The 24,204-nt window shown below is 44.1% G+C and overlaps 1 protein-coding gene and 1 long non-coding RNA gene across 2 annotated transcripts in view; one reads left to right on the top strand and one right to left on the bottom strand.

Annotated features, from left to right (window-relative positions):
• The window catches only part of LIPH (lipase H), a 55,603-nt gene extending 32,064 nt beyond the window's left edge, over positions 1–23,539 (top strand). The window contains exons 6-10 of the mRNA XM_035274670.3: positions 6,456–6,623; positions 9,213–9,308; positions 12,110–12,221; positions 18,352–18,525; positions 21,757–23,539. Of these exons, the coding sequence (XP_035130561.3) occupies positions 6,456–6,623; positions 9,213–9,308; positions 12,110–12,221; positions 18,352–18,525; positions 21,757–21,844 (638 nt within the window). The 3' untranslated portion in view covers positions 21,845–23,539. The remainder of the gene's footprint in view (positions 1–6,455; positions 6,624–9,212; positions 9,309–12,109; positions 12,222–18,351; positions 18,526–21,756) is intronic.
• LOC118147773 (uncharacterized) lies at positions 740–21,932 on the bottom strand. The gene is made up of 3 exons (XR_004734327.3): positions 21,744–21,932; positions 11,876–11,997; positions 740–3,785 (listed from the first exon to the last, which is right to left on the bottom strand). It is a non-coding gene; the product is annotated as an uncharacterized LOC118147773 (long non-coding RNA).
• Positions 23,540–24,204: the final 665 nt, after the last annotated feature.

Raw genomic sequence — 24,204 nt, 5'->3', positions numbered from 1 at the left:
TGAGCTATCATGCCCAGCCACTACTTTTAAAACTATAGCCACATGATTGAAAGGTATTATGAATTATTTCTCTCTCTTGAAAAGGTATGTCTTTGACCTAGAAATTCTACACCTGGAAATCACTCATAGAGAAATAATGGAAAATGGAGACAGGAATTAGAATGCAAAGATGTTCAATATAATATTATTTATAATTAAAGCTTTAGAAATAATTTAAAAGCTTACAAAAAATATTAAATTATGGTATGCACACAAAAAACATAATTCTTAGGCCGGGCGCAGTGGCTCAAGCCTGCAATCCCAGCACTTTGGGAGGCCAAGGTGGGTGGATCACGAGGTCAAGAGATCGAGACCATCCTGGTCAACATGGTGAAACCCTGTCTCTAAAAATACAAAAAATTAGCTGGGCACGGTGGTGCATGTCTGTAATCCCAGCTACTCAAGAGGCTGAGGAAGGAGAATTGCCTGAATCCAGGAGGCGGAGGTTGCGGCGAGCCAAGATTGCACCATTGCACTCCAGCCTGGGTAACGAGTGAAACTCCATCTCAAAAAATAAAAAAATGTGATAAGTGAGTCCGGGCATGGTGGCTCACACCTGTAATCCAAGCACTTTGGAGGCCAAGGCGGGTGGATCACCTCAGGTCAGGAGTTCAAGACCAGCCTGACCAACATGGTGAAACCCCATCTTTAAAAAAAAAAAAACAAAAAAGCAATGTGTTAAGTGAAAAGGACAAAACTATACAATATGAGGCCAATTTATTTTTTACATGTGTATTTGTACAGATGTAAATACAGAAAAAAAGACTAAAAGTAGATGCTCCAAATAATTATTACTGGCAATCTGTTGATATTGGACTTTTAGGTGTTTTTGCATCACGATTTCCTATTATTTTGTGTTTTTCAAATAATTATATACTACTTTTACAATGAGGAAAAATCTCACAAAACAAAAATGGGGAGTTACAGAGGGCACCATAAACTGAAGTGACTGACAGATACAAAAACCAATCTAAATGCTCTAAATCTGTATTTCACCATTGCTAGAGAAAGTAAAATTACCATGGAAATAATTCTAGAAAAAAGATGATCTTGTTACAAAATGGTAGCTAGATAGGCCCCCTGGAGTGACCACAGCATTTGAAAGTGATGGGCTGAAATGGCCTCAGTAGGCCAACCATACTGTACTGTAGCCAAGTTCAAATCCTATCCTGTTTGATAGTGTAACTACATCCACAGCAGCCAAAGATAATGTGCTTTGCTATAAAGGACATATCCCCAGTGTTGTTATTAACTTCATTCTTTCTGCAGAAGGAAGTTCCAGGAACAATAATTAAATGTTGACCCATCAGGTTTGACGCCAGTCCCCAGCTGGGCCCCATGCCAGCTTCATGCTTCTCCCTCCTTGCCCAGTTTCTCTTTGGTCTTCATTAATTTCTTCTCTGGGCACCAGTGGACTCTGGAGGAGGAGGAAGTAGTTTGATCTCAGCACCCAGCACCTTCACTGGCTTACGGTCACAGCTTCTCTTTGCGTGAGGTTTTCTGTTTCCTCTTCAGATTCTCCATTGATCACTCATCATTTGGACCCAGCTCCTTCTTTTGAGTGACATCAGACTCTGACCCTTCAATCTTCTGAAAACCTCTGTGCTGCAGTTCTTCCATCATCTCCAGCTCTTCCAATACCCATCCCCATGCCTCATCAGCCTCCTGTCTCACCGTCACACCACATGGCTCCTGCTAAGAAATACCTTGAGGCTTGCCTCTCACCTTTTCTGGCCAATCCATGACTTCTAGTGACACTGGTGCTATCATTCAGCCCTTCTTACTTCACCCTTGTAGCAGAAACAAAGCCCCTGCCACTTGACTGCTATCATGAATGCCCAGTGCATCCCCCAGGTCTTGGCCAAGTCAGTTCCACTTTTGCTTGGGAACATTGCTGGCAAAGTTATAAAGCCTTGTTGATGGAGCACAAGATCCAGGCAAGCTTTCTGATGTCTCCCTGGCCCTCCATCATGGGGCCAGTGAACGCTCTCATTCATCTCTTGCTGACTCCCCGTAGTCATTCCTTATACTTCTGCTCCAAATATTTCCCACCTCAAATTCTCAGCTCTTAGAGGTGAGCTAGATTGGATTTTTGTACATAGATCAAGGTCCCACCTAAGAGAGCTGTTTTATGATCTTAGTTCACAAGAATATAAAGACTACATTCATGTTCCCTCTGGACCCAGGGTAGCGCATTCCCCAGCCTTTCTCAAAGCTGTCTCCTCTGCTTGCCCTCCTTGGGGATCTTCCTCTGCCAATAACCCTCCGATGCCTTCTTTCCTGATAGCTTTACCTGTTCCTTCTTCAATGGCTCCCTTCTCTGCCTTCAACATATTTGCCATCCGATGAAAACTTCTAGGGAATTTTTGATGATTATAGAATTTTTCTCCTTTTCACTGACAGACCCATCCAGTGACAGTCTTTACTTCTGCTTCCATCTCCTCACTGCCCATCATGCTAACCTCGAGTTTCAACCCACGTCTCTTTGCTAAAGATGACTTCAAGTTCACCAGCTGCCTCTTCCTTGGCCCCCCCAAAGTGCTGGGATTGCAGGTGTGTGCTACACCTGACAGCAATAACATCAGCATACCCTGAGAATGAACCTGATGGCAGACACAGCTGATAGCAACACTTCAGAGTGAGGGTTGCCACGTGGAGGTTACTGGGTGGGGTGAAGGTGCCGTATAAACTGCAAGCTTTTTATACGTGGTTGCAGTTCTCCTGTCCGGCCTGTTGACACTGGACTGTTCCCGTATGTAAATTCCTCCAATAAACTGTAGGCCTTGTTCACTGGCTCTAGGTCCGTTCATTAACCTCTTGAACTGCTGCCATCCCTACTGAAGTCAACAGGGGCCCAGCACAACCAACCATGCCTGGCTCAGCGGTTATAAATAAAACGTATACATTTCTGGTTTTAAAATATTCAAAAACAAATTTGGGATACTTAATTTGCTGAGTTAGGAAAAAAATCCTAAACCACAAAAATATATCTGTCATCACCATTATTTCATAAAATAAAGGGCATTTTTTTTTTTTTTTTTTTGAGACGGAATCTTGTTCTGTTGCCCAGGCTGGAGTGCAATGGCGCAATCTCAGCTCAGTGTAACCTCCGACTCCCAGGTTCAAGCAATTCTCCTGCCTCAGCCTCCCAAGTAGCTGGGATTACAGGCACATGCCACCACGCCCAGCTAATTTTTGTATATTTTGTACAGACAAGGTTTCACCATTTTGACCAGGCTGGTCTTGAACTCCTGACCTCAGGTAATCCGCCTGCCTTGACCTCCCAAAGTGCTGGGATTACAGGCATGAGCCACTGTGCCTGGCAAATAAAGGGCATTTTAACACATACACCCACAAAAAAAAGGACATCAGCCCAGACCATGAAGCACTTTACATTAATTGCAGTTAGCTTAATGGAATACTCACTTCTCATCTGTGTGGTTCCCACACTGCTAGACTCGTGAACACATTGCCATAAACCAGCACTAGTCCAGAAACGACATTTTGAAACAGCTGAGCAGTTGTATTTTCCAGTGACCCTCAACATCTGGCAGTTGCTCCCCATGACTCTCTTGATTGCCTGCCTGGTTTCTGTGGAGTGCCAGGTTCCATTGCTTTTAACATGAATGAGAAATGTGGCAGGAATCCAAATGACTCTTGCTCTTGACCTTTTGGCAGTTGGGATTACTGGCACTGAGCGGTACCAGACTGAGGCAGCTCGTAAGAACCAGACTTCTAGTTAAAGCCTTGAGGAGAAATAAAGCAGAGAGGTTTCAGCAAACAGCAGAACCTGCTAGAGCTTGCATTTATTCATTCATCCAACAAATACCTATGAATTTGCCATGTGTCTGGCACTGTTTCAGGATCTGAAGTGATAGCAGAACAGTTCAGTGTAGTGTAACAGCTCAGAACAGTGTAATGGTTCAACCATTATAGTGAACAAAATAGGTAAAGTACTTACATTGGGAAAAGCAGAGTCAAAGTTATTCTATTCAAGGCAGAAGCTCAGTGGCTCCTATCTGAAATCCCAGCACTTTGGGAGGCCGAGGTGGGCAGATCACCCAAAACCAGGAGTTCAAGACCAGCCTGGCTATTATGGTGAAACCCTGTCTCTACTAAAAATACAAAAATTAGCCAGAAATGGTGGCGCATGCCTGTAGTCCCAGCTACTCGGAAGGCTGAGGCAGGAGAATTGCTTGAACCTGGAGGTGGAGGTTGCAGCAATCTGGGATTATGATACTGCACTCCAGCTTGGGTAACGGTGAAACTCTATTTCAAAAAAAAAAAAAAAAAAAAGCAGCTAGACTTGATTAGATCTAATGGTAGTATTTCACAGTGAAAGTTGTTTGTTTTTTCTTTTTTGAGATGGAGTTTCACTGTCGCCCAGGCTGGAGCACAATGGCACGATCTCACTCACTGTAACCTCCCCCTTCTGGGTTCAGGTGATTCTCCTACCTCAGCCTCCTGAGTAGCTGCGATTACAGGCACCTGCCACCACACCTGGCTAATTTTTGTATATTTAGTAGAGACAAGGTTTCGCCACATTGACCAGTCTGGTCTTGAACTCCTGACCTCAGGTGATCCACCGGCCTCAGCCTCCCAAAGTGCTGGGATTACAGGCGTGAGCCACCGTGCCCGGTCCAAAAGATTGGTTTTTAAACGCTGCAATGCTGTAAAATAACAGAAATGAGAACGGGAGAATTTTGGTAATTACTGAATTACTGGAGCTGAGATGACATGAGCATGAAGGTTCTTTGTAACCTCTCAATTTTTGTGCCTGTTTGAAAATTCCCATAATAAATGTGGCAGGGGAGCGAGAGGGCTGTGTGACTGAAGCTAGTTGTTCGCGTTTTTCAACCTTTCACTAAGTAAATATATCATATAAAAAGGCAGAATGAAGAGGAATTAGTGATTAGCAATTTGCTTTCATGACAACGATTTTGGTAATTCCTTCTGATTCTCCATGACCCAGGGAAGGCTGGCCTTGGACCCAAACACCCTTACCCCAGGGTGGTGTCTGCTTGATGAGTAGACACAGCAACTTCGTCTTCTGAAGTAGACCTGCAATATTAAACCAGGGGCTTTCAAACTTACATGCTTCAGGGCCACATGGAAGACAGGGGACGCTGTTAAAATGCTGATGCCAGGCCGGGCACGGTGGCTCAGGCCTGTAATCCTAGCACTTTGGGAGGCTGAGGTGGGTGGATCACCTGAGGTTGGGAGTTTCAGACCAGTCTGACCAACATGGAGAAACCCTGTTCTCTTACTAAAAATACAGAATTAGCCAGGCGTGGTGGAACATGCCTGTAATCACAGCTACTTGGGAGGCTGAGTTAGGAGAATTGCTTGAACCCGGGAGGCAGACGTTGTGGTGAGCTGAGATCTCGCCATTGCACTCCAGCCTGGGCAACAAAAGTGAAACTGTGTCTTAAAAAAATATATACTGGGGCTAGGTGCGGTGCTTACACTTGTAATTCCAGCACTTTGGGAGGCCAAGGCGGGTGGATCACGAGGTCAAGAGATCGAGACCATCCTGGTCAACATGGTGAAACCCCGTTTTAGTGAAAACCCACTAAAAATACAAAAAATTAGCTGGGCACGGTGGCGCGTGCCTGTAATCCCAGCTACTCAGGAGGCTGAGGCAGGAGAACTGCCTGAACCCAGGAGGCGGAGGTTGCGGTGAGCCGAGATCATGCCATTGCACTCTAGCCTGGGTAACAAGAGTGAAACTCCGTCTCAAAAAAAAAAAAAAAAAAATACTGATGCTTGCACCTCCTCTGAATCAAATATTTATTTGAGGGTTGACCTGAACTTCGTATTTTAACAAGCATGATTATGATGCAGGCAGTCTATGGATCAAGCACTGGATGGCAGCAAAAGATACCTTGATTGCTACATGAGCAATCAAGGTCTTTTTTAATATATATATATGGAGTCTCAGCTTACCGCAACCTCTGCCTCCTGGGTTCAAGCAGTTCTCCCTGCCTCAGCCTGCCAGGTAGCTGGGATTACAGGTACCCACCACTACACCCAGCTAATTTTTGTATTTTTAGTAAAGACAGGGTTTCCCTATGTTGGCCAGGCTGATCTCGAACTCCTGACCTCAGGTGATCCACCTGCCTTGGCCCTCCAAAGTGCTGGTATTACAGGCGTGAGTCACCTCGCTCAGTCCTAGGTCTTTTACCAAAGCATATTTGCCCTAATTCTTGCCACAACCTTAATTTGATTTAATCTTTTCTCCTCCCACTTGCCAGCATGAATCCTTATCCATGGGATTTTATAAAGATTAAATGAAATCAAATACACTGAAACCACGCAGGGCCAGATGAGAAATGGTGTGTGTGCATAAAATATGTGTATAGTATTATTCAATGCTTCAACTGCTCTACTCTTTCATTACTTCTTTTGCAACCAAGGATTTCAGTATTTTAAATGTGACCACCAGAGGTCTGTGTACCTGTACCTGTCTTCCCTGAGAGAGAGCTGCACCATCACTGCATACCCCTGTGACTCCTACCAGGATTATAGGAATGGCAAGTGTGTCGGCTGCACTACCTCACAAAACCAGTCCTGTCCCCTCCTGGGTAAGTCCAACAAGAAGTTTCCTCTCTGATTAACAAAGAACTAATTTTTGGTATGAATCCCAGAGCCACTTTATCATGTAAAAACTGGCCCCACAATTGTATTAAAAACTTGTTTTTCTGCTGGGCACAGTGGCTCATGCCTATCATCCTAGCACTTTGGGAGGCTGAGGCAGGTGGATCATTTGAGGTCAAGAGTTTGTGACCAGCCTGTGTAAAATGGTGAAACCCTGTCTCTATAAAAATACAAAAAGTGGGCCGGGCGCGGTGGCTCAAGCCTGTAATCCCAGCACTTTGGGAGGCCGAGGCGGGTGGATCACGAGGTCGAGAGATCGAGACCATCTTGGTCAACATGGTGAAACCCCGTCTCTACTAAAAATACAAAAAATTAGCTGGGCATGGTGGCGCGTGCCTGTAATCCCAGCTACTCAGGAAGCTGAGGCAGGAGACTTGCCTGAACCCAGGAGGCGGAAGTTGCAGTGAGCCAAGATCGCGCCATTGCACTCCAGCCTGGGTAACAAGAGCGAAACTCTGTCTCAAAAAAAAAACAAAAAGTAGCTGGATGTCATGGTGTGTACCTGTAGTCCTAGCTACTCGAGAGGGAGGCTTAGGTGGGAGGATCACTTGAGCCCAGGAGGTTGAGGCTGCAGTGAGCTGAGATCATGCCACTGCACTCCAGCTTGAGTGACAGAGCAATAACCTGTCTCCAAAAATAAATAAATAAAAGGTTAAATTAAAAAAAAATTTTTTTCTTAAAAAGAAAAAATTTTTTAAATGACTTTTTTTTTCTAGTCAGCTTTTTCTAGCCAATTTGTTCTTTGAACTACTCTAATCTCCTACTAATAAACAGTGTTACAAAAGCAACTATAGGCCAGCATGGTGGCTCACACCTGTAATCCCAGCATTTTGGGAGGCTGAGGCAGATGGATCACCTGAGGTTCCAGAAGATTCCAGGAGTTCGAGATCAGCCTGGCCAACATGGTGAAACCCCGTCTCCACTAAAATTACAGAACAATTAGCTGAGCATGGTGGTGGGTGCCTATAATCCCACCTACGTGGGAGGCTGAGGCAGGAGAATCGTTTGAACCCGAGAGGCGGAGGATGCAGTGAGCTGAGACTGCACTATTGTACTCCAGCCTGGGCGAGAAGAGCGAAATTCCGCCTTAAAAACAAAACAAAATAAAAATAAAAGAAAAGCAATTGTAGAGCATTCCATCCGGAAGGCGATACAGCCTCCCTGGATACTATTCTAGCATGGAAAAAAAGGTTCCAGAAGATTTTCCAAGCTTACCCAGGGTACAGTCAGTCTACATGGCCTCCTCCAGTGGGGACAGGAATACCCTCTCTGTGCATACAACCTCTCTGCTGGGAGAGGGTCCACGGTGAACCCAGAGACCCGCCTGCCAAGTGAACCTTGCAGAGTGACCCCTTCCCACAAGCCCTGTCTGTAAATGCCCTCACTCCACACCCTGGCTCTTGTGTGCACGCACAGCAGGTGGAGTGGGGTGACAGAAACTGGGGAGGCTGCTTGGATATTTGCTAGGGATTAGTACAAATGTTCCAGGTAGTTAGGACTTTGAAACAGGATGGCCACGAGGATTTTCTAATTTTTTCCAAAAGGAAAAATCCAAGTTAACAGCAGGGCATGGTATAGACAAGTGTTCTTAACCTTGATTGTACATTAGAATTACCTAAGGAGTTTAACACAATACTGATGCTGGGGTCCCACCCTGGATCGATTAAGGCAGAATGTGAAGGCCATTCTCTAGGGCTAGGGACAGAGGAGAGAAAGAGGCCCCTCTGGACATCACACAAAGAAGGACACTCACCTGCTTAGTGACACAGTCAGTCATGGGGCAAGCCCAGGTCTATGCAATTTAGGGGCCCCATTGGAGTTCTTCAAGCATATTGCACGGTGGCTCATGCCTGTAATCCCAGCACTTTGGGAGGCTGAGGCAGGCAGGTCATGAGGGCAGGAGATCGAGACCATCCTGGCCAACATGCTGAAACCCCATCTCTACTAAAAATACAAAAATTAGCTGGGTGTGATGGAGCGTGCCTGTAATCGCAGCTACTCGGGAGATTACAGTGAGGTAGGAGAATCACTTGAACCCAGGAATCAGAGGTTGCAGTGAGCCGAGATTGTGCCACTGCACTCTAGTCTGGTAACAGAGCAAGACTCCGTTTCAAAAAAAAAAAAAAAAAAAAAAGAAGCATATTGCTTTGTAACAGTGATGCTATTTTAGGTATGAACTTGAATCTGTTTCAATCTAGAAAAATGAATGTATTACTGACAAATGTCAGTGTTATTTTTAGCCCATACCAGGGTGTGCCACCTCCTAAGCCCCCACCCTGCTACTGAGAACCAGTAAAGTGGGTAAAACCACTGGAGGGTCCTGTTGCCTGCCCTCCGGCTCTTAGGCTAGAAAGATGGGTAGCCCCAAGAGCCCTCACCACAGGGGATGGAGAAGGGAGGGAGGTTCTCTCAGAGGTGGTGGATGCAGTCAAACCCACTGTTCTTGCTACCTCAGTTGCTTTTATGGCTTATATAATACATGTTAATCCTCCATTTTTTTCCAACTTGTCTTATAGGCTATTATGCTGATAATTGGAAAGACTATTTAAGGGAGAAAGATCCTCCAATGACAAAGGCGTTCTTTGACACAGCTGAGGAGAAGCCATTCTGCAGTGAGTGGTGAATGTGGTAGTTTGCTGTTGCCTAACTCTTATTTTGGGGATGGCTAAGTCTCAGCTTCCTAGCTACTTCCTGGCAAATGAGAGCCATGATGGAGCATCAGCTTTGGAGCTGGAAGGGCCTAGGTCGAATCCTGAGTCTACCACCTAATGGTCATGGGACGTTGGTCAAGTCATTTGACTTCTCATCAGTGCCCTGACTGGTAAAATGGGGGTAATAATGCCTGTCTTCTGGAATATTAGGTTTAATTTAATACAATTTGAAAATATGAATCTAACAAAATCTCAACAAATCAGAGTTGTTCAGTTTCACTGGATGATCATTCTAATCACTAAGATCTTCCAGAAAATTGCTTGATTTCCTAAGAGACATGAAACTGAGACTAGGAAAAAATCAGGTGTCAGCCATAGCTACAGGTCAGTTCCAGCTCTAAAGCAAACATAATGACCTAAAGGCATCAGGAGGTTGAGTATTCCAGATGGGAACTAAATGGGGCAGCCGATGATTAGATGCCTTGGGAAGCAGCTAGAGTTTCCCTGGGAAGATATATTTTTCCTATAGTCTTGTGCCCATTTTCACTTTCCTTGGGAACAACTATTTTATTATTATTATTTTTCTGAGACAGAGTTTCACTCTGCGCCCAAGCTGAAGTGTAGTGGTGCAATCTCAGCTCACTGCAACCTCTGCCCAGGTTCAAGCGATCCTCCTGCCTTAGCATCCCAACTACCTGAGACTACAGGTGTGCCACCATGCCTGGCTAATTTTTGTATTTTTAGTAGAGACGGGGTTTTGCCATGTTGGCCAGCTGGTCTCAAACTTATGACCTCAGGTGATCTGCCCACCTCGGCCTCCCAAAGTGCTGGGATTACAGGCATGAACACCTGGCCTATATTAATTTTTTTTTTTTTTTTGAGACAGGGTCTTGTTCTGTCACCCAGGCTAAAGTACAGTGGCACAATAATGGCACACTGCAGCCTCAACCTCCTGGACTCAAGCAATCCTCCTGCCTCAGCCTCCTAAGTAGCTGGGATTTTAGGCATGGGCCACCATGCCCAGCTAACTGGTTTTTTTTTATTTCTTTTAGAGACAGAGTCTCACTATGTTGCCTAGGCTGGTCTTGAACTCTTGGGTTCAAGTGCTGGGATTATAGGCATGAGCCTCCATGCCAGGTGTGAACAACTGTTTTAAAAGAATCTGCCTGCCAGTCATGGCGGCTCACGCCTGTAATCCCAGCACTTTGGGAGGGCAAGACGGGCAGATCACTTGAGGCCAGGAGCTGGAGACCATCCTGGCCAACATGGTGACAACCCATCTCTACTAAAAATACAAAAAAAAAAAAAGAAAAAGAAATAAAAAAATTAGCTGGGTGTGATAGTGCTTGCTTATAATCCCAGCTACTCAGGAGGCTGAGGCCAGAGAATCACTTGAACCCAGGAGGTGGACAGAGTTGCAGTGAACAGAGATCATATCACTATTACTCCAGCCTGGGCAACACAGAAAGACTCTTACTTAAAAAAAAAAAAAAAGGCCTGCAGATCACTGAGTTTCCCTCTTTCTTTGGACCCTTGTGTGGCAGCTCAGGATTTGGCCTGCCTGGTCTGTATGGGACAAGGCCCTAAGCAATTTGGGCCATAAATGGCAACTCCAGGACCAGGACTGACATCTATTCATTTGTGGGATTATAATCTCCCTGATTAGTTCCTGTTGCAGCATGTCTTAATTTTATGGGGCTTTTTTCCCCCTGAGACGGGGTCTAGCTCTGTTGCCTAGGCTGGAGTTCAGTGGGGCGATCTTGGCTCACTGCAACCTCCACCTCCCAGGTTCAAGCAATTCTGCTGCCTCAGCCTCCCGAGTAGCTGGGATTACAGGCGCCCACCACCACGCCCAGCTAATTTTTGTATTTTTAGTAGAGACAGGGTTTCACTGTGTTGGCCAGGCCAGTCTCAAACTCCTGACCTCGTCATCCGCCCGCCTTGGCCTCCCAAAGTGCTGGGATTACAAGTGTGAGCCACTGCACCCAGCCTCTTTTTTTTAAAACCCCACAAGACATCATTCGGGCAATATTTGTATAGACGCACCCACATATTTACCACTTTTTTTTTCCTCTGAGTCTGCTGGTTAGGGAATGCCACTTTATTTTTATTGTCCTTTCTAGCATTTTGTAAATACAGAAAGTATGCTGAGTAATAATGGGGGTGGGTGTCCAGAGTATGGCAGGAACTTCAAGAAAGGAGACCTGATTGAGTCTGGGGGTTAGGGAAGGCCTCTTGGAGGAATGACATTAAGCTGAAACCTGAAAGCTAGGTTCACAGAACTGACAAAGTAAGAGCGTCTGGTGGGTGAAGGCCCAGGAGCCTTCACCATGCAGGAAGTGCAGGTGGTTGGGCATGACTGGGAAAAGGATGAGGGAGGCCGGACAGGCTGGTGGACATGGCCTGAACTGTGGAAAACCGTCTCAGCCATGGAGGGTCTCCAAATGGCCCCTTAGTGGGTTCAGTCTAAAATGGGCAGGAATTGAGGTGAACCATATTCCGCCAAAGGCCCTGAGACTTCACAATACCTGGAATCACAGGTTCAATGGTGATTGCCTGATCATGGTGAACTGCTGTGACTCATGCCATCTTTACCAAAGAGAAGAGAACGGAATATCAGAAACTTCTGCCCTGGATCTTTGCAGAGAAACTAGAGAGAAAGAGGGAAAGAGACTCAGTTATTAGGGAGGTTCAGCTTTTAGAAACCCTTCAGGGGATCAGTTGGGAATATCTCTCTCTTACCGTGTTCTCTCGTTTTGCAGTGTATCATTACTTTGTGGATATTATAACATGGAACAGGAACATCAGAAGAGGGGACATTACAATCAAATTGAGAGACAAAGCTGGAAACACCACAGAATCCAAAATCAATCAGTAAGTCGAGTTACAATTGTTTGCAGTGTGCTATTTCCTTTTTGGCTCAGAGAAATTTAATTACAGACCCACCTACTTTCTTATTTATAAATCTATGCTTTTCCTTGTTCTATAAAAGATATAAAGAGACCTATCGCTTAGCTGCTTCCCTGGCTCTTGATCTCCCAGGCTTTTTACAAATGGGATTGGTGCAAGTGTCTTCTTTCCTTCCCTCCTTCTTTCTCTTCTTCCTTTCTTTCCCTCCTCCCTTTTTCCTTCCCTTCCTCTCTCTTTCCCACCCCTTCTCCTTTTGTTCCTCTCCTCCTTACTTCCTTTCATTAAACATGTAATGTAAAAGTATTTCTTGATTGCTATAAAGGATTTAAATAAAGGAATATGCTGATTTAATTATCCCACAGTATAACATATATCAAAACATCACATTGTATCCCCTAAATCTATATGATTATGATTTCTCATTATCAATAAAAAATAATAGTAATTTTTTAAAAAAGGAATTGGTAACATAAAAGTACAAGTCCTTGCCCCATCTCACCAACAATCTCACCCCCAAAGGCAAAAGTCATCCCTACCCACACACGTTTCTATTCTTTCATGAGCTCATATGTAAACATATATAATACAAATGTAACATATATATGTGTGTTTGTATATATATGTTTCTGAAACTCAGAAAATGTAATTTGTGGCCAAGCATGGTGGCTCACGCCTGTAATCCCAGCACTTTAGGAGGCAGAGGCAGGCAGATCACCTGAGGTCAGGAGCTCAAGACCATCCTGGTCAACAAGGTGAAACCCCATCTCTACTAAAATACACAAGTTAGCCAGGCATGGTAGCCTGTGCCTGCAGTCCCAGCTACTTAAGAGGCCGAGGCAAGAGAATTGCTTGAACCTGGGAGGTGGAGGTTGCAGTGAGCCGGGATCGTGCCACTGCACTCCAGCTTCGGAGCAAGACTCTATCTCAAAACAAAAAGAAAAGGTAATTTGTAATAAAAATTGGAAACATTCTAAAAACGAACAATAGGAAAATGGTTAATGTAAATATTCCCATATAATAGAATATTAGCTATACATTGAAGTCATTTATAAAACAGAAAATACTTATAATGTGCTAAGCAAAAAATGTAGAATGTCAAATTATATAAAGCCTAATATTAGCTCAACAGTGTAAAAATAAATGAAAAAGAAACATGCCAAAATGTTACATTGCCCTTTGGGTGGTGGGAATTTGAGTGCTTTTTTGAACTTTTCTTTTAACTTTCTGATGGTTATACACATATATATGTTAATTAATACTTCAGAAAATCATTTATTATCAGGAAAAGGGAGAGGGGAGACTTTGAGCAGAGGAATTTGCAGCTCATTTGATTCAGGAAGTGTTTTCTGGGACCTATTGTTTATTGAGTACTTGGGTTGTTTCTTGGCCACATCCATAGAAGACCGCATAGAATGTCGCCTGAAAATGGCAGTGCCTTACGGGTTCATCGTGTAGCTAAATAGAGAAAGTGGGTATGGGGTGGGTGGTTTGCGGGTGGCTTTTTAAAAAGCATTTTTGATCATAATTAACATCCTTTGTTTATTGAACTAAGCATGTTACACATTGGCTAATACGATTCTTACCAAAACTCTATGAATGAAGTTCTATTACCATTCCCATTTCATCTATGAAGAAACCGAGGCTCAGAGAGACCAAGTGATTTGGTCAGTATCACACAGCTGATCAATGTGAATCAGGTGAAATCAGAAGCAGGTCAATCCAACCCCAGCACCTGGATAGTTTCAATCACTACTTTATGTTCCTCCCAGTAAGCCGTATTGCTCCTTCTGCCTCCTCCGTACTTGAAGTTTGGGAGTGAGGTGGGGTTTGTTTTTTTTTTTTAGCGTTTGCTGCTGATTTGTTTCATAGCTAATGTCCCCAAACCCACGGTGGGACAGCATGTTCAGGGAGAGCACCGCTAGGGGGAACATTCTGAGGCATCTTCAGTGAGGAAGCTAGAGCAGAGATCTCATCTAGAACCTAGAATTTTAGATTTGGAGATTCTAAGAACTAGCAGGGGAGATTGTGCAATTACATAATGAAATTTTCTCGCCTAGAAAAACTTAAGTATTCTGTCAATAATTTGTTACATATTTGCTCTACACATGTCTTAGAATTTTCTTTCTTTTTTTCTTTTCTTGAAACAGGGTGGCACTCTGTCACACAGGCTGGAGTGCAGTGGCAAGATCATGGCTCACTGTAGCTCAATATCCTGGGCTCAAGTGATTCTCTTGGTTCAGCCTCCAGAGTAGCTGGGACTACAAGTGCGCCACCATGCCTAGCCACTTTTACATTTTTTTGTAGAGATGAGGTATCACTATTGCCCGGGGTTGGCTTAAATTCCTGAGCTCAAGTGATCTTCCCGTCTTGGCCTCCGAAAGTGCCGGGGTTACAGACATGAGCCACCACACTCAGTCGAAATTTTAATTTTTTATAGTGAAGGTCTCCCAGGTAGGAATTCCTAAATTTGTATCTTGATTAAGATAGATATCTTAACATCTTTTTGTTTTTTTAGACGGAGTCTTGTTCTGTTGCCCAGGCTGCAGTGCAGTGTCATGGTCTCTGCTCACTACAACCTTCGCCTCTTTAGTTCAAGCGATTCTCCCACCTCAGCCCCCTCAAAGTGCTGAGATTATAGGAGTAAGCCACTACACCCAGCCTTTTAAAATGATTTTTTAGAAAAACAAATACAAATACAAGAATACAGGAGGAGTCACCAGGCCGCTAATAACTTGATTGTGACTTCATCTCTTCCCATAGTCTGGTGAGACTGGATCAATTAAGGGTACATGTTCTAATATCAGTTTCTTTTTCTTAAATTGTAAAAATAATGATAAAATGTTGAAGTTCATATTGAAAAAGAGAACAGTATCCATAGTCTCTCCATGTAACAGAACAACTATTTCCTTTTTATACATATTCTCTGATTGGTAGTGATGTTTTCACAAATATGACTAAATAAGAATGTGCATTAAAGATGTTAAGGTATTGAGGCCAGGCGCGGTGGCTCACGCCTATAATCCCAGCACTTTGGGAGGCCGAGGCGGGTGGATCACAAGGTCAGAAGTTCAAGACCAGCCTGGCCAACATGGTGAAACCCTGCCTCTACTAAAAATACAAAAAATTAGTTGGGTGTGGTGGCACATCCCAGCTACTTAAGCCAAGGAGTTTAAACCAGTCTGGGCAATATAGCAAGACCCTGTCTGTACAGGAAAAAAAGAAACAAAAGAAACTGGTTAGCTGGGCTTGGTGGTATGTGCTTGTAGTCCCAGCTACTCGAGAGGCTGAGGCAAGAGGATCACTTGAATCCAGGAGTTCAAAGCTACAGTGAGCTATAATTACACCACTGCACTCCAGCCTGTGTGACAGAGTGAGATACTGTCTCAAAAAAAATAAAATAAAATAAAAATTGAGATGTAATTCACTTAACATTCACCCCCCCACTTTTTTTTTTGAGGCAGAGTCTCACTCTTGTTACCCAGGTTGGAGAGCAGTGGCATGATCTCAGCTCACTGTAACCTCCGCCTCCTGGAGTGGAGTGATTCTCCTGCCTCAGCCTCCTGAGTAGCTGGGACTACAGGCTTGTGCCACCACATTAGCTAATTTCGTATTTTTAGTAGAGATGGGGTTTCAGCATGTTGGCCAGGCTGGTCTCAAACTCCTGACCTCAGGTGATCCGCCTACCTCGGCCTCCCAAAGTGCTGAAATTATGGGCATGAGCCACTGTGTCCAGCCACATTTACCTTTTAAAGTATACAATTTGGCTGGATGCAGTGGCTCATGCCTATAATCCCAGCACTTTGGGAGGCCAAGGCATGGGGAACCACTTGAGCTCAGGAGTTCGAGACCAGCCTGAGCAACATGGTGAAACCCCATCTCTACAAAAAATACAAAGATTAGCTGGGTGTGGTGACTCGTGCCTGTATTCCCAGCTACCCAAAAGGCTGGGAAGTGGGAGGATGACTTGAGGAGGCAGAGGTTGCCGTGAGCCAGGATCATGCCATTGCACTCCAGCCTGGTCAACAGAGCCAGACCCTGTCTCAAAAAGAAAAAAATTAAAAGTATACTATTTAGTAAATTTTAATACATTCACAAAATGTACAAAAATCACCATCATTTAATTCTGGAACATTTTCATCACCTTAAAAAAACCCTATATCCTTTAGCGGTAATTCTACATGTCAATTCTCTACCCGCTGGCAACTGCTAAACGTTCTCTATGAATTTGCCTATTCTGGACATGCCACATAAAGAGAATCATGATATGTGGCCTTTTTTGCCTGGCTTCTTTTGGTTAATGTTTCCAAGATTCATCCAAGTTGTAGCATGTAGAAATACTTTGTTCCTTTTCATGGCCAAATAGTATTCCGTTGTATTTATATACCACATTTAATTCACCACTCATGGCCATTTGGGTTGTTTCTACTTTTTGGCTATTATGAATAATACTGCTATGAACATTTGGACGTAAGTTTTTAAGTTACCATGTTTTCATTTCTCTTGGGTATATACCAGAAATCGAATTGCTGGGTCGTTCTAATTGAACATTTTGAGGAATGCCAAACTTTTTTGGCAGTTGTACTGTTCATCACATTCCCACCAGCAGTGTATGAGGGTTCCAATTTCTCCACATCCTTGCCAACACTTGTTATTGTCTGTCTTTTAAAGAAAATTCTTTTTTGGCTGGGTGTGGTGGCACATACCTGTAATCCCATCACTTTGGGGGTCTGAGGTGGGTGGATCACCTGAGGTCAGGAAGGAGTTCGAGACTAGCCTGGCCAACACAGTGAAACCCTGTTTCTATTAAAAATGCAAAAAATTAGCTGGGTGTGGTGGGGCGCACCTGTAATTCCAGCTACTCAGGAGGTTGAGCCAGGAGAATTGCTTGGACCCAGAAGGTGGAGGTTGCAGTGAGCCAAGAATGCACCACTATATTCCAGCCTGGGCAACAAGAGCAAAACTCCATCTCAAAAAAGAAATTTTTATTGTAAAAATTAATAACATAAAATTTACCATTTTAATCATTTTTGGGGTGTAGTTTAATAGTGTTAAGTATATTCACATTGTTGTGTAATAGATTTCCAGAACCTTTTCATCTTGTGAAACCGAAACTCTATACCCATTAAACAACTCCCCTTCCCTCCACCCCAAAGTGAACATCATTCTACTTCCTGTTTCTGTGATTTGACTGTGTTAGAGATCTTCTGTAAATGGAATCATACAGCATCTCTCCCTTTGTGTCTGCTTTATTTCACTTAGCATAATGTCTTTGATGTTCATCCATACTGTAGCATGTAACAGGATTTCCTTTGTTTTTTTTTTGAGACAGAAACTTGCTCTGTTACCCAGGCTGGAGTGTAGTGGCATGATCTTGGCTCACTGCAACCTCTGCCTTCTGGGTTCAAGCGATTCTCCTACCTCAGCCTCCTGAGTAGCTGGGACTACGGGCACACGCCACCACGCCCAGTTAATTTTGGTATTTTTAGTAGAGATGGGTTTTCATCATATGGGCCAGGCTGGTCTTGAACTTTTGATCTTGTGATCCACCTACCTCAGCCTCCCAAAGTGCTGGGATTACAGGCATGGGCCACCTCACCTGGCTAGGGATGCATTTTAATGGGAAAGATCGTAACTTTGAACTCAGCCAGAACTGGGTTGGAATCTCTTCACTGCTACATTGAAGCCCTGTCACCTGGGGAGCTAGATCTCTGGAAGCATCTATTTCTGTCTATTAAATGAGGAAGATAATGCTCCCCACCCCCTGCAGAATGTTTCAGGGGGTTGGAGAGATGAGTCAAGAGACAAGGACATCATCTGCCGTGTAGTGAGTGTCATTAGCAGCGTATCTTTCTAAAGTCATTTTGGGGTCACTTACATAGCCCTTTGGAATCAGCAGACTTTGCCCATCAAAGTTGACTAGTTCTTGGGAGGTTACTACACGGCAGCCTGGGCAATAGAGTGAGACCTGTCTCAGAAAGAAAAAAAGCCTATGGGGTGAAGTGGTTACCTGCTTCCCAATGACTTGCCGGCTTCAGAACTGCTCTCTCTCATTAGTAGTCTTTATCCATTTTCCAATATTATTTCTTCCTTCCAGTGAACCCACCACATTTCAGAAATATCACCAAGTGAGTCTACTTGCAAGATTTAATCAAGATCTGGAAAAGGTGGCTGCCATTTCCTTGGTGTTCTCTACAGGATCAGTAATTGGCCCGAGGTACCAGCTCAGGATCCTCCGAATGAAGTTAAGGTCCCTTGCCCATCCGGACAGGTGAGCTGAGGGCAGGGTTTGACAAAACCTGTTTTCCAAGGATATTGCTGGATCCTGTCCAATGTGCTTGGTCTGATGTTTTAATAAGACTCCATTATTCACAATGAAGAACACACTGGGTTTTCCCCAAATTGTTATGATTTTAAACAAGTAGCCCAGGCCAAGTGTAGCGGCTCATGCCTAAAATCTCAGCACTTTGGGAGGCCAAGGTGTGAGGATCTCTTGAGCTCAAAAATTCGCCACTCTGGGCAACAGAGGGAGACCCTATCTGTACAAAAAAAGAAAAAGATGAAATAAAACACAAAATAGAAAACAAGTAGCCCGGCTGGGTTTGGTGGTGTATGCCTGTAATCCCAAAGTCAGGAGGCTGAGGTGAGAGGATCACTTGAGCCCAGGAGCTGGAGTCCAGCCTGGGCAACATAGCAAGCTCCTATCTCAAAATAAAAACAAAAAGATTAAATAAAAATAAGGTGGGCACTGTGGCTCATGCCTATAATCTCAGCACTTTGAGAGGCTGAGGCGGGCGGATCATGATGACAAGAGATCGAGGCCATTCTGGCCAACATGGTGAAACCCTGTCTCTCCTAAAAATACAAAAATTAGCCGGGCATGGTGGCACGCGCCTGTAGTCTCAGTTACCCAGGAGGCTGAGGCAGGAGAATTGCTAGAACCCGGAAGGCAGAGCTTGCAGTGAGCCGAGATTGCACCACTGCACTCCAGCCTGGCAACAGAGCAAGACTCCGTCTCAAAAAACAAACAAACAAACAACAACAACAAACCCAAAAAACAAGCAGCCCAGTAATTCAAGAAAATGATACTGTGTGTATCATTTTCTTGAATTACTGGGCTGCTTGTTTTTAAGCATTTAAGGACAGATCACCTACTCATCCAAGGAATAATGTTATATGCTTAGAATTATACAGTTCTTCCCTAACTACCCCACTGCTTGTAAGTTGGCAATTTGTTGTAGAAAAGAAAGTTTTGCATAATTTGGGAAGCTGACAAAACAGAGCTTAGTATTAAAAAAAAGGTACAGAAAATTGGAACATTTTATTCCCTTGACCACACGTGTGTCCACCACACCCAGTTAACTTTTGAGATGGAGTTTTCCTGTTGTTACACAGACTGGAGTGCAATGGCACGATCTCGGCTCACCGTATCCTCCGCCTTCTGGGTTCAAGCAATTCTCCTGCCTCAGCCTCACGAGTAGCTGGGACTACAGGCGCGCACCACCATGCCCAGCTAATTTTTGTATTTTGAGTAGAGACGGGGTTTCACTTTGTTGACCAGGATGGTCTCAATCTCTTGATCTCGTGATCCACCCACCTTGGCCTCCCAAAGTGCTGGGATTATAGGCGTGAGCCACTGAACCCGGCTTTGAGCTACCGGGGAACCAATTTTTTAATTTTAGTAGAGACAAGTTTTCCCCACGTTGGCCAGGCTGGTCTTGAACTCCTGGCCTCAAGTATCCACGTACCTCGGCCTCTCAAAGTGCTGGGATTAAAGGGGTGAGCCACTGTGCCCTTGACAATACAAAAGTATTATATTAAATTTCTTAAATTTGATAATGGCACTATAAATGGCCTTGTTCTTAGGAAATATACAATGAATTAAGGAGTAAATAATCTATTCTCAATTTCGTTAGAAAAATAAACAATGTATGTGTGGGGAGATAGATAGATAAAGAGGGGGAGAAGGAAAAAAAGAATTTTTTTTTTTTAAGTACAGAGCTGTACTGATATGTATGTTTTGTAACAAATGCCACTCTACCATACAGTCCTAGCATCTAACCTGTGGACAGAGAGGGAGACAGGAAATGATGTGATCAGTTAGTACTTTATGAATTTCCTTTTCTCAAAAGTTTAGGGACCAGACACGGTGGCTCATGCCTGAAATCCCAGCACCTTGGGAGGCCAAGTCAGGCAGATCACTTGAGGTCAGGAGTTTGAGACCAGCCTGGCTAATATGCTGAAACCCTTCTCCACCAAATATATAAACAATTAGTCAGGTGGTGGTGGCATGTGCCTGTAATCCCACCTACCTGGGAGGCTGAGCAGGAGAATTGCTTGTACCTGGGAGGCAGAGGTTGCAGTGAGCCGAGATTGTACCACTGGGTGACAGAGTGAGATCCTGCCTCAAAAAAAAAGAAAGTTTAGGGTACCCTAAAACATTTAGTAATACGAGTTTCTTCTAAAAGGATAGTCATTGCATCCTAAAACTTTTTAATACTTTTTTCCCCTGAATATCAGACAATATATCTTTATTTTATAAAATCTAGAAAGCAGAAACGTGTTAGGCAGCAGAAAATTATCACCAAGTGAGTCTACTTGCAAGATTTAATCAATATTGTCATTATTCAGAGGCAACCACTGTTAACATTTTTTTGTTATTTCTATTTAATCTTCCTTCTTTTATTGTTTTAAAGCCAGTTGAAGTTATATGGTAAATACAATTTTACATCTTGTTTGCTTCCTCTTTTTTTGAGATGGAGTCTTGCTCTGTCTCCCAGGCCAGAGTATAGTAGCGCAATCTTGGCTCACTGCAACCTCTGCTTCCTGGGTTCAATCAATTCTCCTGCCTCAGCCTCCTGAGTAGCTGGGATTACAGGCATGTGCTACCATACCCAGCTAATTTTTTGTATTTTTAGTAGAGACAGGGTTTCAGTATGTTTGTCAGGCTGTTCTCGAACTCCCAGCCTCAGGTGATCTGCCAGCCTCAGCCTCCCAAAGTGCTAGGATTACAGGTGTGAGCCACTGTGCCCGGCCTTACACCTTGCTTTCTCCTTGGTGTTTTTCTTACCATAAGCATTTTCTTTCTTTTTGTTTCTGAGGCAGAGTCCTTCTGTTGCCCAGGCCGGAGTGCAGTGGCACAATGTCAGCTCATTGCAACCTCTACCTCCCAGGCTTAAGCAATGCCTCAGCCTCCCAAGTAGCTGGGAGGGTGGCACATGCCACCATATCCGGCTAATTTTTTTGCATTTTTAGTAGAGACAGGGTTTCACCATGTTGATCAGGCTGGTCTCGAACTCCTGGTCTCAAGTATCCACCCACCCCGGCTTCCCAAAGTGCTGGGATCACAGACATGAGCCACTGTACCTGGCCACCATAAGCATTTTCTATATTAAAAACAATTGCTAAATAATTTTTTATATCTTAAGGATACAGTATAATTTACTAGACCATTGCATTTTTATAATTTCATTGACAAGGATATTTTACCTTATTTTCCCAGGCCCCAGCTGTGTCGGTATGATCTTGTCCTGATGGAAAACATTGAAACAGTCTTCCAACCTATTCTGTGCCCAAAGTTGCAGATGTAACTGTTGCCAGGACACATGGGCATCAGTAATAGAAAGAAAGCTACGACGGGCTGTTTTAAAGCATCACTTCACCTTTTCTGCAATGCACAAAAAAACCCCAAAGCTTTTTTCAGTAGCATCTATGGACGTCACATTGTACAACATCAAACAACCTTGTGATTATAAAACGATCCTGGAAAGGGAGCCCCTAACTAGGGCAAGTCAGAAATAGCCAGGCTTGCGGCAGCCCAGCGCTGTGTCTGCTGCGTCCTGGGGCCTCCTTTGTTCTGACCTGTCAATTCTGTTGCCTGTCACTCGGGTGGTTCTACCCATCACGGCTCCAGGTCAAGCATCTTCAAGGGAAGGACGGACTGGAGGCCTCACTGTGGACTCAACTCTGCATTCTCTGTGCCAAATTTCTCCAGTTCTCGCATGTAGAAGGGAATGAAACTGACCTGTACTTCACCGGGCTGCTGTGTGGGTTTGGAGGCAAGTCTATGAAGGCTTTTTTGAAATCCCATGGGTCCACATCTATGAGATGTGTGATAAATGTGAATATGCTTTTATTTATTTTCATAGGGCTTATCTAATTTACAATAAGAGAGCCTCTCTCTATCAACACCAGCTTCTCTCTTGGACTGTTTGATCTGGGAAGGCAAGAAAGTCACATGCGGGCTCTCTGCTTTCTCTAAAGTGTTGGAGCATAGAGGAGCTGGAGAAGGTGGGGTGGACTGACAGCTAAGAGAGTGGCTGCTAGGACTAGATGGTAAGTGGATGAGGAAAGAAGGACAAGGAAGCTGTGGGGCAGCCTCTCCACACAGCGACAGGGCAAGAGAGGGAAAAGCAGAGTTTGTTTTTCACCTAAGGTGGAGAAGGATCACTTTACAGGCAACCCACATTTCTTTTTTTTGAGAGAGAGTTTCGCTTTTTTTGTCGCCCAGGCTAGATTGCAATGGTGTGATCTCTGCTCACTGTAACCTCTGCCTCCTGGGTTAAGAGCGATTCTCCTGCCTCAGCCTCCTAAGTAGCTGGGATTACAGGTGCCTGCCACTGCACCTTGATAATTTTTGTATATTTAGTAGAGATGGGGTTTCACTATGTTGGCCAGACTGGTCTCAAACTCCTGCCCTTAACTGATCCGCCTGCCTCGGCCTCCCAAAGTGCTGGGATTACAGGCGTCAGCCGCCACCCCCGACCAAGAAATAGACTCTGTCATAAATTATAGAAATCTATAAATATATTCCTGTGTGGCACATCTTACAGATTTACATTTGTAACATACAGAGCCTGTTTTGTTTAAGTGAGGGATGACTGGACTCCGAGTGGAACAAGCTCTTGGACATCTCACCATCCTTCCTCCTCCTTCCCACATTTCCTTAGCAATGGTGGACAGAGAGATCAGTGTGCTGTAGGCCCTGGTTTCTTCTTAGAGTTTTATTGGTCCTGTATTCTGATTAGCACAGTCACTTTTTTGTTCTCTTTCCTTGCCTGGTAAGCAGGAGTCAAAATGATAGCAGGAAATTCCAGAAATAGAATTTCTATCAATTTGTAAGATCTGGGCTCCTGGGTCTTCTAGCTCAGTACTTGGCTCACTGTGGGATGGGTAGATGGATGAATGAATGGATAAAGAAAAGTTTGTTCACTGGAGAGGAGATGAATTTCAGTAAGTTTCATATGACAGTGATCAAGAGAAATAAAGGCAGTTATCGGTGTGAACTCACTCTTCTCAAAATTTTTCTGCCAAGGGCCCCTGGAACTTTTGACTGTCTCTTGTCATCCTTACCTCTCCTCCCCTCCCTTTGTCAGTACCATGTATCTGTCTGAGTGCCAAATTCAAGACACAATTAAATTACAGTCTGCCCTCTTCCCTCCCCTCTTCACTGGCGATCTCCTACTCATCATAAGGATCATGGCTGTATTGCCAGTTCCTCAGGAGTCTTCTTGGACCTCATTTCCATACAGAGGCTCCACACTGTACCTCTCCTTCATAGCATTTTTTAGTTGTACTTTTAAAAAACATTTTCTTTCTCTCTTTTCCTCTCTCCTTCCTTCCTTCCTTCCCTCCCTCCCTCTCTCCCCCCTCCCCCACCCCAGGCTAAAGTGCAGTGGCACAATCTTGGCTCACTGTAACCTCCCGGGTTCCAGTGATTCTTGTGCCTCAGCTGCATGAGTAGCTGGAACTACAGGTGTGTGCCACCACGCCCAGCTAAATTTTGTATTTTCAGTAGAGATGGGGTTTCACCATATTGGCCAGGCTGATCTCAAACTCCTGACCTCAAGTGACCTGCTTTCCTTGGCCTCCTAAAGTGCTGGGATTATGGGTCTGAGCCACCTCACCTGGCCTATTTTTTTTTAACATTTTATTTGCATGATTATTTGAT

This window comes from Callithrix jacchus, chromosome 15 (assembly GCF_049354715.1).
Source record: "Callithrix jacchus isolate 240 chromosome 15, calJac240_pri, whole genome shotgun sequence".
Classification (NCBI taxonomy): Eukaryota; Metazoa; Chordata; class Mammalia; order Primates; family Cebidae; genus Callithrix; species Callithrix jacchus.
The sequence above is the reverse complement of the archived record's forward strand: the minus strand, read 5'-3'. Positions and strand labels throughout refer to the sequence as shown.